The following is a 17,822-nucleotide window of genomic DNA, read 5'->3' as shown; positions in this document are numbered from 1 at the left end:
GTATATTCACTTCTTGGAATAATCGTCTATGCCCCGCCAGATAGAGAGGGTTAGAGCTGTATCAAACCCCTGCAGCTCTAGAAATCAAGCCTAAGGTAAATAAAATCGTCTGGAGATGGCAAGAATGACACACACACACACACACACACACACACACACACACACACACACACACACACACACACAAAATACGTCGTGGGATTGAACAGGCTAATTCCCTCTCTGCTACGATCTAACAAAAGATGATTTTATTCAACTGAGGAAAAGTTTCAGGCAGTCAAAGGGTTAACATCATCATCATCATCATCATCATCCGTAACATCATTATTATCATCAGAGTCATCGTCGTCGTCGTCGTCGTCGTCATCATCGTCGTCGTCTTTTATCATCGTCATCATCATCATCATCATCATCATCATCACCATCGTCATCGTCTTTCGTTCCTTTGATAATAATTCTTCTATTTTCCTTTTTTTTTTTTTTTAAGTGATAAAAACTTGTGTCTCAGAGAACTGCACAAATACTGTCATCTTCTGTTAAGTTTTCTGCAGAGATACGTGTGCGGAAATTACACGAAAATTCTACTATTTCTTTCGTTTGAGACAGACAGACAGACAGACAGACAGACTGTGAAATATTATGAAGGCTTTTATTTTATCCCTCCTTTTTTTTACGTTCTGGTAAAAATGATGTAAGAGAATTGCTGTAAAAAAATAATCTCAGGAAATCATTCAAACATTTTCACGAATTCTGCTCACAACATATTAACGAGTAATTACCAGAACTAAATCGCGGCGTGATTTTTACTTCTCAGTAGAATCATATTTATTTTTCCACACGGAAGGCGCAATAATGAAATATATATACAAAAAAAAAAAAAAGGTTTATGCCCTTCAATATGATGGTGTCTTTTATTTGGATTTTGTCTGCTGTGTTTGCCAGATTTAAATTCGAACCCAGGCTGAAGGCATCGAGTTCCCAGACAGCGCAATAATAGCGAGTTTTGTTAATTCCATACCCGCGAAAATACATAGACATTTCTCCCTTACAACTGTGGACAGCTAAACCTACCACATTCCCACTGGTAGGCTGGTAATGCTTATATCTTAGGCATTTCCTGGACATATATATAGACATCTTTGCATACTAACCACTTAGAAGCATCAGTAAGATTTTCAATCATACCCCGTGCGAAAGTCAGATACAGCCACCCAAACAGTGAGTGGGTAGTGATTGTTTTAATTGTCTGCAGTTGTATCTGTCGACTTTTATACTGAGAACAAATATATTCTGTGAAATGTATCTATAAATAACTTTAAAATATCTCAATGTTCACAAAAGAAGACCTGTGATATGGAGGTAGGACGTGGGGGATTCAATGCTGTGTGGATGACAGTAAGGCCCATTCAGCTGCATAGGTTGCTGATAATTCTCACACTATACTTTCCTTTTTCCTGTTTCTGAGTCCTACCTCATCCCATCCTCCTGTAGGAAAGAGGGTACGGTAGATGATGTTAATGGTGATGATGTTGATGATGATGATGATGATGATGAGGAGGAGGAGGAGGAGGAGGATTTTTGATAATTCTCCCAATCTGTACTTTCCTTCTCATTGTTTCTGAGTTATATCTCACCCCATCCTCATGTGGAAAAGAGGATGCAGATGATAATTATGATGATAATGATGGTTCTCTCTCTCTCTCTCTCTCTCTCTCTCTCTCTCTCTCTCTCTCTCTCTCTCTCTCTCTCTCTCTCTCTCTCTCTCTCATTGGTAATTGATCTTAACTCACTCCATCCTTAGGTGGAAGAAAGGGTAAGGATGGTGACAATGATGATGAGGTGGAAAAAGAAATAATATCGTTTTCTTTTGTTGACATCTTTATTGTTACGTTCTTTCCAGTCTCCCATATTCATACATATCTTCTGATTTTAAAAATATATATACAAGCAAATGAAGAAGAGCAAGAGAAAGAAAACGAAAATGAAAGAAAACTATCCAGTCCATTTATAATCCAGGTATCCTTCGTAAGATGTCTTACGTGGAAATGGGAAAGTGTGTGTAAGGAAGGTGTGTGTAAGGAAGAGGTGGGGTGCGCGTGAGATAGTTGGTGTTGTGTGTATGTTTGTTTGTGAAAGGAGTGTGTAATTTCCCTGCCCCCCCTCCCCCAGATTACGATCCGTCTCATCCAGATCCCTATATCAGTTGTAGGTACGAACAGACTGGGGTAAAGGGGACTCTGACTAAAGCTTCTATGGTCGGTCAGCTAATGGAACCCGAAACCTCTCACTTGCGAGAAGAGTATGCTTACAGTTACACCACCTCTATACCCACAAGTAAAAGAACAAATAGGCAATTGCTGTTATCTCCGCCAACGAAGTTACAGAGGGCTATGTGTTCACCCATGTTTGTTTGTTTGTTTGTCTTTCTCTCTGTTTGTGGACACGATATCTCAAAGAGTTGTTATCAGACTTCAGTGAAATCTGGTGGATGACTGAACACTTGGTCTTGGAAGAATTGGTTAGGTTTTGAGATGGATTCGGATCCGGATGCAGGAATAAATAATATATTTTACTGGCGTTGGAGGAGGTATGCCTTCTCTGACACTGTGTAATGAGGGCAGACTAAAATCGTTGAACTGATTATCTCAGCCATCGACATTAGACGGGGATTGGTTTCTAGATCTTAAACTTTACTGTCGTTGGAGGAGGTATGAGGTCTCTGAGTGCTTTCTAGGTATTTATTTTAACATGATTAACATACTTACATTAATCGTAAGTTCCTGTATTCATAAGTAATCAACGGCTGGTCACTTTTACCACTTAGAAGAGTGGAAAAAAATTATTCTTCGTTCCTATTTCACCTCGATGACGTACCTTATATTCCGTTACTATCACCACTTGACGATTTTATTCAACTCTTGCTAGACTTTTTTTTTTTTTTTTCAAACTGGAGGCGTTGCGTAGACTCTTCATTAACCACCTCAGTACTAGAGGTCTGTCCTAGGTTGGTGAAATCGTCTGGAGAGTGCAAGAATAAATTAAGGTAGTACATCATTGCAGTGAAAGGGTTACGGTAATGATGAAGAGTTTGAGTTTATTTATTTATTTCTTCTGTACATACATACATACATACATACATATATACGTAAGAGTACATATATGAATACTTATTTACTTACTGGTTTAATTATTCCTGTGGTGTAGAGGCAGAGCAACAGTGAGGTGGAAAGGATTACACTGAGCACACATATTGGACGGAGAGTTGGACTGGTAAGAAGTAATGTACAGTACGTAATTTATGTACTGTAACGACCTGCCTGTACATTATAACCCTCAGATTAATGCGTGGCATGGCTGAGAGGAAGAAATTTTCAATGTTTATATCATTTGTGGACTTCTCACAGGCGTACGACCGTGTACCAAGTGCCGCTTTGTTCAGAGTACAAAAACATATATAGTGTGAAGCAGTGATGCTGGCCGCCCTGGTGGCCATGTATTGCACATATTGTACAGTGTGGTTGGTACAGCAACTGTTACGGCCACGGTGAGAGTGCTCAGAGGACTGCCTGCATCTTTTATGTTATTCTTGATATTTGTAAATGACATATTTTTGAAGAAAACTGTGTTTCAGGTTTCCCGCTGTGGCTGCATGTATTGGTCCTGATGGACCATAATTCCTGTCCACTTCCAGGGATGGCATGATACGTAATTAGTCTCTGCTCAACTGGTTTTGTCAAACGCATGGCTTGAAAGTAAATGCAAAGATTTTTTTTTTCTTTCAATATCAGAGATACAGAGCGTATGCCTCTTTGCTTGGGCAGATTGACGGTGTTGTGGTGTGATCGTTATGTACTGTATATCTAGGCAGTATGTTCGCTAGTGAGAGGTCCATCTCGTCAGCTACTGTTGTCCATGCACAGACAAAAATGTACCATATACTCAAGCTTTTTCATATACTGAAAAGATTATCGATACAAAATTTTATGTTAAACGAAAACTTTTTGAAGCTGCAGCAATGTCAATAGTGCTTTTCAAGTGTGAGTCGTGGTTACTTGGGGATTTGAAACCGACTGTGAAGATGTACAATTGGGGTATTAACTTTTGAGTGTCCACATGTCAACATGTAATGAATTATTTTACTTAGAACTTGGAATGGCTCCACTGCGAGGGCTTGTTAGGCACATACAACGTAAATTCTTTAGAATGATGTGGCTAGAGCGGAATGATGCGGTTGATGATTCTTGGGTGCATGCAACGAAACCCGTTTTAACGACCAATACACCAACCAGTCAGTATGTATCCGAGTTAATTACAGGAGAAAATGATGATATCTGGGAGGCAATGGAGTCATTAAAACAGTGTATATTGGAATCCAACTCTTCCCACAGGTGACAAACGAGTATATATCTCTAAATTCCAGTCCTAATGTTCATGATGTGTATTGTAAATGAAAGTGTGTTAACGATGTGTATAGAGTTTCAGTCACTTAACAGCGTATCAGCGGGCATAAATTGGTGGTTGAAACGGGTAGATGGAGTAGGCGAGGACGAGAACACCTCCCCCTGGAGAAGCGTCTGTGTTCGCGTGGCACAGTACTGACAGGGCTACATGTGGTAAAGTCCTGCCCCGTACACAACACATACCTCACTTGTACCAGTTTGACTAATGGCATCATCTAATGTCCAAAGATGTGGATTCTATGGTTAAAACTGTACACTCAGTTTTGTCATTTTATATATAAACATATATGTATTCGAATCTATGTTTTAGCCTATACTGAGGATGTTTTAAGTAGTAGTTTTGCAGTAATAAAGTTTATAGTTTTTAGGCATGTTTTGTACTTAAAAGTTATGTATTATTATATGGACTACAAAGCAGTGAATACATCTATTTACTGTACGTACAATGTTTATTAAGGTCAACAGATAATCACTGTGATGTAACTCGAAGAGCATTTGAGGTCAATAAAAATCTATCTATCTATCTATCTATCTACACACCTCACATGGAGGACATGCACGATTACCAAGCATGGATGAAGAGGAGAAGAAGACTTTGATGAACCCGTTCAGTCTGATAACGTCTTCTTCAAATATTTCCTGATGCCTCCTAACAAGAGACAGTTCGATCTCATAAGGTTAGATACAGCCTTTAGTAAAATCATAAGCCTATGACTCTCCCTGAACGAATCGTCTGAATAAAGAACTGTTTAAAAATAGGTTTTCGGATAAAAAAAAGTTAATGCTTATCGACAACACGAAGTCATTAAGGCAGGCAATTGCACAGGGTGGTCCATAAATAGCGCCCCACTGTGAACCCACCTGATGTTATACTGCGTATTCTGGGGAACGGGTCAGTCTACTGGTGAGGGTGTGGATGTGGCAGTGGGAGTAGCAAATAAATAAATGATGCTATATGAGCCGTCCTATCAACACACGAGAAACTGCCTGGCGGAGTGGAAAAGGTTCGCTATGCATGGACCCCTCTGTATTATGGTAAGTCTCAGTGTCACCCTAGGAAACGAATCATGCAGTCTACTTACACTCTGGTTCCTACTTGTACTGCATGTTGAACAGGAACATGGGCGGAAACAGATATTGTCCACGAGCCTTACCGGCTCGGGGGACTTAACGATATGTAACTAGGGAGTGAAATGCAATGAAACAGAAGACGAGATGAACCAGGGCTAGAAGTGAAAAAGACAAGGCCGAGCTCAAAGTGTTTAAAGAGTTTCTTGTCACGAGGTACTGTACGTTCTATTAATAGTAATAAAGACAGCAAATGATGAGAAAGCAACACCACCACCGACAGTAAGAACAACAATAGCATCAATGACAATTGCTAACGATACTGGCACTAATGATGATGATGATGATAATGATGATGATATTAATAGTAATTATCATCATCATCATCATCACAATCATAATAATAATAATAATAATAATAATAATAACAACAACAACAAATAAATAAAAACAATAAAAATAATAAAAAAGAGAGTATCGAGTAGCCACAGCAACTGTCATAAAAAACACACACTACGACCCTGAGATAAAGTTAGGTTTGGCTAACTCGATCGTTTTAGATTAGGGTGAGCTAGGACGGCTTAGTTTAATCTGGGCTAGGATAATCCAGTATCGACTAAGAGAGGCTGAGTTGGGGTTATTAGGCTAATACAAGTTGAGTATTTTGGTTTAGCTGAGTTAGGATAGGTTAAGCTGGGATGGGGGTTTGCATTTTCAAGACCTAGGGTACATTTAGGCTGGTCTGCACTAAGTTTGGTTTGGTTTGGAAAGATTGGGTTCAGTTAGGTTGTGGCTTATTTCGGTGAGTTGAATTAGCGTAGGAGAACTTACTTTAGTTTAGGCTATCAAATTATGTTGGTTCTGGTTGTGCTGAGGTTTATTATATTAAGCTAGTTAGGTTAGATCAGGTACGTTTTACCGTATAACTCTTTGGTTGTTGGTACGGAAAATTGCTCACATAATTCTTAGACAGGTCGATATGAGACAAATGCAAGTACAAACGAACTCACAGATACTGAAGCACGGATAGCAACAGTAAATTCAGGCCACAGATGGAAACCCCCAAACTCAATAAGCAAAAGAAAACGTTCACAGGCAAAAAAAAAAAAAAAAAATCCATCAATAAGATCGTATTCTAGGTTGCATAGGAGACTTCGTAACATCTCTTGCTCAGTGATTTATTTATCATACGACACCTTACATGTTTTTGTGTGTTATTTACGTACTTTTCACATCAACACAGTTTGCAACAAAAATACACAAGAGGATACTGAAATGTGATGTGCAGAATAAATCGCTGAGGATATGATGTCTACGAAACCTACTGTCCCACCCAGAACACGACCATCAGACAAATAAGTCCTTTCACAAACTAGGAATCTCAGACCTAGAAATGTAACCTGAAGTGTATTTTTTTACAGTAGATCATAAAAATACACGCTTACAATGGATTTCATCTGTTTATATATATATATATATATATATATATATATATATATATATATATATATATATATATATACATATATACTCGCATATATACAAATCTTACATAAACTCAATGAAGTGAAGAACTCTTGTACATCATATTGTCTTGTTCATAACTGAACAGTCTCACAAAGCACTTTATCAAATCACAACTAACTCTGCCAACTCGCTCACTTGCTACCCACAAACTGACCACCACCACGGCCAGTTTATACGTTCTTTAGACTTTTCATAACCGACAACAGAAATCACTTACACTCAAAATTTAAGGTTTTTACTCTAGTTACAATCACTTTCAACTCACAAACTGATCCATACCGCAGCCAGTTCAGTTCCTCACACCTCTCATATCTAAATGCCTCAGTACTCAAGCACAAACCCACCTCCCTCTCTACTCACAACGCCTCACAACTCTACACACTAGCCACAACCACAGCCAACTTAATATGTCGTTTAGGTCTTTCAAAACACTCTAACTGACTCACAGACCTACTGTATTTCCCGACTCTCAAACTAACCTTCCACCACAGCCAATTCAATATGTTATTTCTAAGCTACCTAAATAATTGACTTCTACCTTCCCGCTCTACTCACAAGCTAGCACCCACCACAGCCAGCTCAATGTGTTCCTTGGGTCTGCTGTTGGGGAGCTGATCTGAAAGTGTCGAAGGGAACCTGTACGCATAGAAACCCCGTCTGTTGTAGGATGGAGGCGACCTGGCCATTCTCCTCCTGTGGTCTCTCCTGCCGTGGCCGTACACGTGGTCCTCGGGCTCCTGGTCTCCTATGCTGATGTTCTCTCGGGCCCGTCGCAGACCCTTGTCCATGCACCCCTGTTGGACAAGGGGAAGGGGGGAAGGTGGAAGAAGGAGTTATGGCGTCGAGGAAGAAGGGTCGAGGGGATGGAGGGGAGGGGAAAATGGTGGAGAGAGAGAGAGAGAGAGAGAGAGAGAGAGAGAGAGAGAGAGATGGAATAATTTAATGTGTCAGTTCTGCAGACAGGAAGCGAGATGGACTAATATTACTGTGTTTATTGCTTTCAGACGGGTTTCAAGCCTCTGTACTGTGTTTTCATGCGGTAATTGGTGAGAAAGGAAGCGCACACATTACCCGCAGGTGTGTTAGTGGGAATTACGGTTAGGCTTTATTTTATATATATATATATATATATATATATATATATATATATATATATATATATATATATATATATGAAGAGAGAGAGAGAGAGAGAGAGAGAGGGAGAGAGACAGACAGACAGACAGACAGACATCAGAGAGCGAGAGAGAGAGAGAGAAACAGAGAGAGAGCACAGGTGGACATACCAGGCGTCCGTCAGATTAATTACCGATAATCATACCTGGATGCTGCTGGGTACATCACTACAGCTGTACCTACTCTCCCTAATTGCATTCACCAGCAGTCACGCATTCATGGGCAAGATTACAAATTCCACCAATATTTCTTAATACAGACTCTCTTCTTCTTCAGTAGTTGTTTTGTTACCTAGATTCCCATTTACACCTGCTAAGAAGAGGTCCATCCAGTCGAACGTAAACAAAAGTAGAGCTGACTTATTGGTGGGAACTCCAGGGCTGTCTGTATACGTGGAACGAGGGTGGAGGTGGGGGGTGTGATGGTGCCTACACAGATGTGGCACTGTGAGATGTGACGCTGTGGGATTTTGCACTGTGAGATATGGCACTGTGAGATGTGATTCAGTGAGATATAGCACTGTGAGATGTGATGTGGTATCGTGATATATGGCACTGAGATGTTGCACTGTGAGATGTGATATTGTGAGATGTGACACTGTGAGGTGTGACTCTGTGAGATTTGGCACCGTGAGATTTGGCACTCTGAGATTTGGTACGGTACTGTTATGTATGGCACTGTAGGATTGGGTACTGTTACATATGGCACTGTAAGATATGGCTTTGTGAGATGTAATACGGTAAGACTTAATATGAGAAGTGGCACCGTGAGAGCTTCATGTACAGAACCAATCACCCCTGGACCAGCTTTGCTCAATCATCCTTACGACCCCACAACACCTAAAACTATTTTTTTTTTTTACTGAAGATGAACAGACGAAGAAAAAAAAACATAAACAGACTGCAGGTGTCGATTCATGAAAAAAAAAAAATGTAACAGTTAGATCTGAACAGCTGTAGGTTGAAGTCTGGAGGGAAACTAATCTGAGGAGGCGAATTCCAAAGAGAAGCCGTACGGGGAATGAAGGAATTCTAATAGGCAGAAGTTCTACATATAATCAGCCAGAAACTCCATACAACCCCATATCATTAGCTTTGCATGCCATCAGCTTACACATCTATCAACTCCTTACAATCCCACATCACCTTTTTTACAATGCCACCTACATTAACTTACACTATCAACTACACTTGCTAATAATCCCACTACACCAGCAAACTGCACCATCTACGTCAACTTACACAGATCTGCTTGAGGAGCGAGTCAGAGAAGCACAGATAGATCCAGGGGTTGACGCAGGAAGGCAGGGACGGTAGCAGCAGCATGATCACTGATACGGGGTGGTAGTCAACGCCTGAAGAGGGAAGGGGGGACGGGAATAGGGAAGAGAAGGGGGAAGGGAGTGGGGGAGGGGAGTGGGGGAGGGAAGGGGAGAGGGGAACGAGAAAGAGAAATGGAAGGGGAATGGGGGAGAGAAGGGGGAAGGGAGTGGGGGGTGAGAAATGGTGTGTGATGGGGAGAGAATGGGTTTGGGAGGGGGAGATAAGGGGTTTGGGAGGAGAAGAGAAGGGATGTGGCAGGGGGGAAGGTAGAGAAAAGGAGAGAAAAGGGATGATGCAAAGAGTGTGGGACGGAGAATGGGGAGGGGGGAGGGGAGACAGGGGGAGGTAAATCGGGGGATGGAGAGGGAAGAAGAGAAAAACAGAGAAGAGCGAACGATGTAAGTCGAGAGAGGGGAAGAAAGGGACAGAAAGACGTGAGTGGAAGAGAAAGGGAAGGATAAAGGGGAGAGAGGTATGGGAAGGAGAGAAAGAGAAGACGAGGGGAAGGAAGAATGGAGAGAAAAAAGAGCGAAAGAAAGAAAATTAATCAGTGAGAAGAAAGAACGAGGGAGAGTGAAGGAGAGGGAGATGAGAAATAGGTATGAGAGAAGGGTAAAAGAGTGAGAGGGAAGGATTGAATGCAGGAAGTGTGAGAGGGAAGACGAAGGGAGGAAGGGAGGGTAAGGAAAAAGGAAAGAATAAAACATGATTAGTAAAGCAAGGAACTAATTAACTACCTTACTGTACCTTAGTAAATTAAATGCATTAGAGCTGTCTCAGTTACTATATTACCCAGCTAGTAAACTACCTTTGTCAATAAAATGCTTTGTTAGTAGCTCATATTACTGTATTAGCAAATTACCCTTATTAGTAAATCACAATGTTAGCTGATTACCTTATTAATAAATTATCTATGGTAGAAAATAAACTGCTATACTTCTTTCACTTCAACATGGCCCTGATTTTCGTCCTTTTGCAGCTTTTTTTAGGAAGTTTATTGACACTGTAAAATTATGCCACAGCTCAGCATCATTCCCTGTGCACTTCTTCGTGACCAGCATCATATTCTAGTATCAATCTACTGTTTCAACCATGCGTTCAAGATAGAAAAATGGCAATTTTAGGCCAAGGTAATGTAAAGGAATGTAAGTAAATTACACTTCAGTGGCCCATCTTGAGAGCAAATTATCCTTGTTATCAGATTTCCTTGATAGTAATTTAGCCTACATGGTGACTGATCTTGTTTGAAGCTTTTAATGGTTAATAGTATTTTCTTCACACACACACACACACACACACACACACACACACACACACACACACCGAAGCGCCCTGCACCCCTTTCATTAACAAATACTGTAACTTGAAGAATATGACTAAAGGTAATGTATGAAGATTTTTTTTTTTTTGTTACCTGTGAGCTAAGCGAAAATACAGCTGCTATCGGAATCAGTAGTTTTTTTTTTTTTTTTTTTTTTTTTTTTTTAGCACTGTTAAGCTCCGTCAAAGCTAATGAAGCTTGCTGAAAAATAGGCTGTAATAATAGCTGGCTTGAAGGGATATTGTTTCTGCTGTTGTTTCGTTGTAGCCGTTGTTGTTGTTATTGTTCCAGTATCATTTGAATGTGAATATGGAATGCAGCTTAAATTGCCCTTCTCCTGTTGGCCACCAGCCTCCGTTCGGTTATGGGGAAGTTGCTGAGGGGCGTTTGTATATCCCGGCAATGGAGTCATCCGTTTTAATTAATGCTACCGGCGTGAAGGAGTTCCTTTCGGCATCTGAAGGGACGTAATCTCGTTTAATATTTTCTTATGCACTGTTTCAAAAGTGTGTTAAAACGGAGTGAGGTCTTGCTAAACTACTTGACGAAGATCTGTAACCTCTTTCAGTTCCGCTGATGGCCAACTGTAGTTAGGTTAGAGAGTTGATTTGACTAGCAACTAAGAGGATTCATTCGTACCTCATGGCGCTTCGAATTTCATGCTACCACGATTCAGTACTCAAGTCGTGGCAGTGACCCGGTTCCGTCAGGTGAAGACAAACCAACTATAACAGGCAATGCTTAATCAGGCTGGAAGAGTTGGAATCTGGCTTCATTGGACGTCAACAAGGACTATACCCTCTTTCAGTCCAACTTGGCCTAGAATTGCCAGCCGTCTATCTGGAATACGGAGCTGTAACTTGGGATCAGCACCAGAATTTGATGGAAGTCAAGAAAAAGTGCTATGGAAAAGGATGTAGAACTGTAGCACTGTCTCTTTTTGTCACATGGGAAATTACCTGCAAAAGGACAAAAATCTAGGCCAGGTCAAGGTGGAAAAACTATCATGGCCGCGTTACATACCTAGTTTGTTTATGAGGTACCTGCCATCTCTTACCTATTACATAGCATCTGTTCTGTGGAACCTTAAGACTACTTGTTTCAATTTAAGAGAGCGCCCTACTAGCAAAGAGGTTAGGAGAAGCTAAATTTAACCTCTCCAGTTCTAAAAATCTCTCCTAGGGTAAAAAAAAAAAAAAAAAGGAGAAAAAAAAAGAGGAAGAAGAAAGGAGTTGAGAAGAAAAAAAAGAAAATTGTCTGGCAGCAAAGATAGACTGTATAAGACGTCAACAGTTAAAGTGCATTACATCAAAGAAAACTGCTCTTCACGTCACCCGTACCAGCTTACTTCAGCACATCGCACGTCAGTAATTTCTGACTCAGGCTGGGAAATAAATTCGCTTTGTGGTGTCTAAATAACAACCTTGAAGAGTCTTAACTACTTTTTTTTTTTTTTGGTGGGGGGTTGATGTTTTTTTATATGATGATGTATCTTAGGTCGATATCGAAGAGATATAATTCAAAATCATTATCATCATTATCTGGGGGTTATATTCTTTTGTATGTTGTTTGTATCTTAGGTCAATATTAAAGAAATACAAATAGTACCTCAACGTCATCGTCATCATCATCATCCAGACCTCTTTTCTTACCTAAGGGTGTGGTAAGAAGTGAACTTGGGTTAGAAGTCCGTTCCTGAGATGCAGTACTCCACCTATGATAGACAAATAGAAGGCTGATTCTCTGCAACCCTCAAGTACCACCTGCCACTGACATCAATTATCTCTGCTATAATGGGTTAGGGATATCACATTCATATTTGGTGCCATGGAATTAGTGACAGTGTTTTGTTGGGGTGTCTGTGGAGGCACACGGAAGAGCGGTATACAGGGTGAAGTCGCCCTAAGAAAGAGATGGGTGTTCCGCTGTATCAAGGAGCCATACGAGAACCAGGGCACGTGTTCTGGTCGACTGAGGAGGATATGTATCACCTTTTCCCCAGTTATTTATCATGAATATTACACAGTATTGCCTTTTGTGCTGTTTTGATCTTTGTGCTACGGACACAGAGTGCATAAAAACCATATAAAAAAATACTAACGTATAAGAAACACAAACAGGTATGGAAGAGGTGCTGGGAAGTCTCCTTAGCCACGGTCCCTGAACCCTCTCACAGACTGACCTAAGTTGAAGTAGTCGATCGGCTGCCCCTGTGACCTAGCTGCCGCCTGGCCTGGTCTAGCCGGATGACCTGCTGACCCTATTGACCCTGTTACCTGGTATCCATGTTACCTGGGATGAATAACTGACCTCATTAAGTTCAAGACTCTTGGTGGAGCTTCTGGACTGCTAGAGACTTCGACTCCTTACCAGAATAAACTTACTGAATAGACTTGCAGGGCCCTGAGTCAAGAAACTGATGACTGACTTACCGAGCATGACTGAATAAACTTGTGTCTGACTTACTGAGCATGACAGAATAATCTTACAAAAGACTAAATAAACCTGACTAGGACTGACTAACTAATTGACTGACTGACTCCAAAGAACTGACTAAAACTGACTGGCTTACAGACTCTGTCAGACTAACTGACTCACTCACTGACTGAATAATCCAGCTAACTGACTTAATGACAAACTGACTCACTCTCTACTTGACGTAGTTCTAATTCTAACTACCCAACTGACTATAATGGAAGGACTGACAGAAAAATAGACTGATTTATCTCTACTGACCAAATGATTCTGAATGACTGATTGACTCACAACCTAACTAATTAAACAGCTAACTCTGCCTGACTTACTCTCTTACATTCATCATCATCATCATCATCATCCTGCCTCTTTTACCCATCCAAAGGTGAGGTGAAGAAAGGTCCTGAAGACTAGAGCAAAAACACGACAAAGGAAGAACTCTTCAACAAACTAACTACATGTAAGTAGCAGCCAAATACCAGTCTCACTTTTGGTGGTGCCAGAGAAGGCGTAGTAGAGCTGTGTGGCGGAGAAAGGTGCGTGGCAGACGATGAAGAAGAAGGTGATGATGAAGGTGAGTTTAATGGTCTTCATTTTGGCCAAGGAGAGAGGCTGGGGTACGTTGGGGTAGGAATGCACCACCAGAGGCACCCTAGTGATCCGCAGGGAGGTGCTGGGTAGGCTGTAGCTCCCAGACGACAAACCTCCGGAATTCCTCGTCAGTGCCAGCTCCTCTTCCGTGATGCAACACAGGCGCCGTGCGATCATGCTCCCAAGAGGCACGTACCCACGGCGGTATCGGGAGTAACGCCACACTTTGAGCGTGATGCAGGTGTAGCAGTAAACGGTAATCATCATGGGACCGAAGAACGCGGCCATAACGAAGTACACAACGTAGGCTCGAATGCTCCACTTCCCGCCGAAATCCACCCAACAATTATAATGACCCGGGGGACGCTGCTGCAGGGAAAACAAAAACGCCTGTGGGAGCGCTAATATAGCCGAGAGTGTCCAGACAGCTGCCACCATACGCTGCGACGACCACATTGTCCCACCCAGTCTGAAGGACATAGCGCGGTACCGGTCCAGGGCCAGACAGGTGAGAAGGAGCGGGGACAGGTAGAGTGGCATCACCTGCATGAACTTCACACCTTTACACAGCCAATTAGGTCCTCGGAAGTGGTCGGTAAGCTCCCAGGCCAATTGAGACAGCACATTGAATAACCCAACCATCAAGTCCGCGGCGCAAATGTGCAACATAAAATAGTAAGTTCTAGACATGGGCCTCAAAAGCGATGACCTGATTAGAGCCACAAGGACGAGTAAGTTTGACACCAGTATGAAGATAAGGAGTGAAGCCAACACCGCCACCTGAGCATTGGCCAGGGCTGCGTTCTGTGCCCTCCGCCTGTCGCAGTCACTCATATTCCAGCTTGAGAAAGTGGCGTTGTCGCACTCGGCCCACTCTCCCACCTCCTCGTCCTTGACTTGTATAACCTCGTCCTCGGCCATTACCACGTCTTGCCTCGCCTCCGATGTCAGTCTGACTATATGGCCGTCTTACCTGGGCACTAATTATAATGGGCACCTTCCACTTCACACCGTTTACTTTTCACAGGACTTCCCACATCTATACTATGACCGAACTAGCTAGAAAGGTTCTTGGGGTCTGTGTGGTCTGTGCATCAGTGTATAATTATGTAACTCTACTCACACGCACATTCCAGTCTCAGCTCTACTTTTGCCCTTCTGTCTGTTCAGTTTTCGTCCGTTCATTCCTTAACACACTTATTTGCATTCCCACGTGTTCACCTCTTTACCTCTTCATTTTTTTCTTTTTACCTAACTATATATAGTCTTATCTGTTCAACACTCTTGCTGTCTGTTTATTCTTCAATCTCAACTGTTCAGTTCTCATCAGCTTATTTACAGTCCCACGTGTTTAGTTCTCACCTGTGCATTTCTTTGATCTGATTATGTTTATTCTCACCTGCTCACATGTATTAACGCTAATATATTCCCAGTCTCACCTATTCAATTCTCACCAATTCATTTCTAATCTTACATGCTTATTTCTAGCCTCTCTTTTTCATTTCTTACCTGCTTATGGTTTTTTTTTTTTTGTTTTTTTTTGCTACATTATTTCCATTCAAATTTTTTCACGTATGTTCATTATCATTCTCATTAGTTCCTTTGACCTGTCACTTGCTTATTAATTTTCTTTCATCATCAATGTATTCTTATTGTTACGTGTTCAAGTTTTGCTATTTCTTTTCCCTTGGATATTCATTAGGTCACTTTGCCTTATTGACTGTTCGTGCTAAATCATACGTCTTTATTTCTCACTCGTTCCCGTTTTTTAATGTCTTTGCTATTGCTAGTTCATTTCCATATTCGTTTATTGTCTGTTTATTTTCGCTTTTATTTAGTCAGATCTCACCAGTTTCTATCTCCCCTTCCTTAAACAAGATAAAAAACACAAATTCTCGTTTCACTTATCTGCTTGCCATAACTTTATTTATATTGTAGTCTGTTTATTCTCAGTATAATTTGTTCAGCTTATTTCTAATCCATACCTGCTTAATTTTCACCTGTTATTTCCATGCTCGTTTTTCACCACTTAATTCCATCCTTCCATGTTCAGTTTTCGTGAATTCCTTTTTATTCTCACCTGCCCACTTCTCACAGGTGTATTTCCATTGTCACTTGTTCATTTCGCACCAGTTCAATTCCAGTCTCATTTGTTCACTGTTCACCACGTTAGTCCTGTCCTTACCTATTCAGTTATTTTTTTTCTTCATCATGTTCACTTCTATTTCCACCTCTTCATCTCACCTCCACACTGCTCATGCCACCACCTACACACCTGTTCTGTTCTCTCTCTCTCTCTCTCTCTCTCTCTCTCTCTCTCTCTCTCTATTCCTTTAGTTCGCTTCCCGTTCTCTTTGTTCTCTTAGTTTTCCCCTGTTCTCACCTGTATAATATAGTTTTCTCTCAGTTCTCTCTCTCTATCTTCTCTTTCAATTTTCACTTGTTCCCATTTGCATAACGAGGGTCAAATCTCTCTCTCTCTCTCTCTCTCTCTCTCTCTCTCTCTCTCTCTCTCTATCTATCTATCTATCTATCTATCTATCTATCTATCTATCTATCTATCTATCTATCTATCTATCTCTATCTCTCTATCTACATGACACAACTCGCTCCTGTCCACTACCCATTCCAGGTGTCCCCAGTCCTTCCCAGTCCTAACACTTCCTAGCTTCTGCCATCACTGAAATAGGCCTAGAATCATGCCTGTCAACTGCACAAGGTTCATTCGATCTTATTTTATTTTTGTAGGCTGAGTGTTTGCTCTCAGTACATAAACATCACACAAACACGAGGCTAAGTTTGTGCAGTTCTCGGGGCGACGTTTACCGTTTATGAGAACCATTTTCTTCCTTTCGTTATATTTTGAATATAAAGAGAGGGCAGCGATTGGGAATCCGCAAACGTATTCTCTCCCAAAAAAGGATGATCAGCAGGAAGCAATAATCAAAATCCATTCATTTCGAGAAGCGTGGGCACACTGCGTTTAAAAGACTGGAAGGCAAAAGTTAAAGGAAAGACTCATGCAGGACGAGATTCCAGAGCTAACCAGTCAATAAACGACTAAGAAGACCCGTTAACTCTTGCACATCGCCTATCTCCTTGACATCACCTATAAGATAAGATTAAGTTCCCTCCACAACACTAATCTTAGACTTAAACTTTTCCATTGGTCATCTTGTGCCTGATCTCATCCTTTCACCAATAGATTGCCTTCGACTCACCACCACACTGCTATAGCCCTCTCTTACGCTCTCATAACTTTGGCTGTCTTTCACCTTCGCTCGTACCTCATCAGCTGCACCAAGATATTCACTGCCAGTCTGTCTCACAATCTCTCTTAGGGTCTCATGATTCGCCAGCTTTCGCCTTAATTCCTCCTCTCTCAGCACTAGCCTAGACGAAGATAAAGTCTGCCTCATCACTTCTTTACGCTTTCATATCGTTGTTCATAACCCTGTCAAGAAACGATTCAACTATTTTCACAACTTCCTTAGACTTTCTTTACTTTAATCTTACAATTATTCATCCACCAATTTCAGTCCTTATAGTTTGTTTAAGAGTTGCTGTCATTGGTCTATCTTTCGTCCTTCTCACAGTCGTTCATCCCCGCCAGTCCTACACGATAAAAATTCAGTCCTCTCCTCTTTACAGCTTTAATCTCACACCATTAACACCCTTAAGTCAGTCCTTCTTACAACTTATTTAAGCTTTGGTCTGTTTGGTCTTCCCGCCGCCCTATCCACACTCGGTCTTCCCAGCCACCCGGTCTCCACGTGACTGGCGTGAAAGGAGGCAGCCAGAGCGCGGGAGAGGGGAATGTTCACTCTCTCGCACTGTGCCAGAGAGTGAGGGCAGGTAGGGAAAGAGAGAGAGAGAGAGAGA

General features: G+C 41.4%; 1 protein-coding gene across 1 annotated transcript; it reads right to left on the bottom strand.

Annotated features, from left to right (window-relative positions):
• Positions 1-7,606: 7,606 nt before the first annotated feature.
• LOC145391361 (vasopressin V2 receptor-like) lies at positions 7,607-14,861 on the bottom strand. The gene is made up of 3 exons (XM_080265959.1): positions 13,829-14,861; positions 9,473-9,585; positions 7,607-7,849 (listed from the first exon to the last, which is right to left on the bottom strand). Exons 1-3 carry the CDS (start codon positions 14,859-14,861, stop codon positions 7,607-7,609), a joined length of 1,389 nt encoding a protein of 462 aa, XP_080122085.1.
• Positions 14,862-17,822: the final 2,961 nt, after the last annotated feature.

This window comes from Coenobita brevimanus, chromosome 18 (genome assembly GCF_032717465.1).
Source record: "Coenobita brevimanus isolate Jiangsu-jjx chromosome 18, ASM3271746v2, whole genome shotgun sequence".
Classification (NCBI taxonomy): domain Eukaryota; kingdom Metazoa; phylum Arthropoda; class Malacostraca; order Decapoda; family Coenobitidae; genus Coenobita; species Coenobita brevimanus.
The sequence above is the reverse complement of the archived record's forward strand: the minus strand, read 5'-3'. Positions and strand labels throughout refer to the sequence as shown.

What these genes read in the sequence shown, in the direction of transcription:
- LOC145391361 (XM_080265959.1), bottom strand. Translation starts at nt 14,861, where the DNA reads ATGGCCGAGGACGAGGTTATACAAGTCAAGGACGAGGAGGTGGGAGAG. An exon ending in CACCACCAAAAGTGAGACTG is followed by an intron (nt 9,586 to 13,828) that starts GTATTTGGCTGC and finishes TTCCCTCTTCAG; the next exon opens with GCGTTGACTACCACCCCGTA. An exon ending in CGCTCCTCAAGCAGATCTGT is followed by an intron (nt 7,850 to 9,472) that starts GTAAGTTGACGT and finishes CTTGTCCAACAG; the next exon opens with GGGTGCATGGACAAGGGTCT.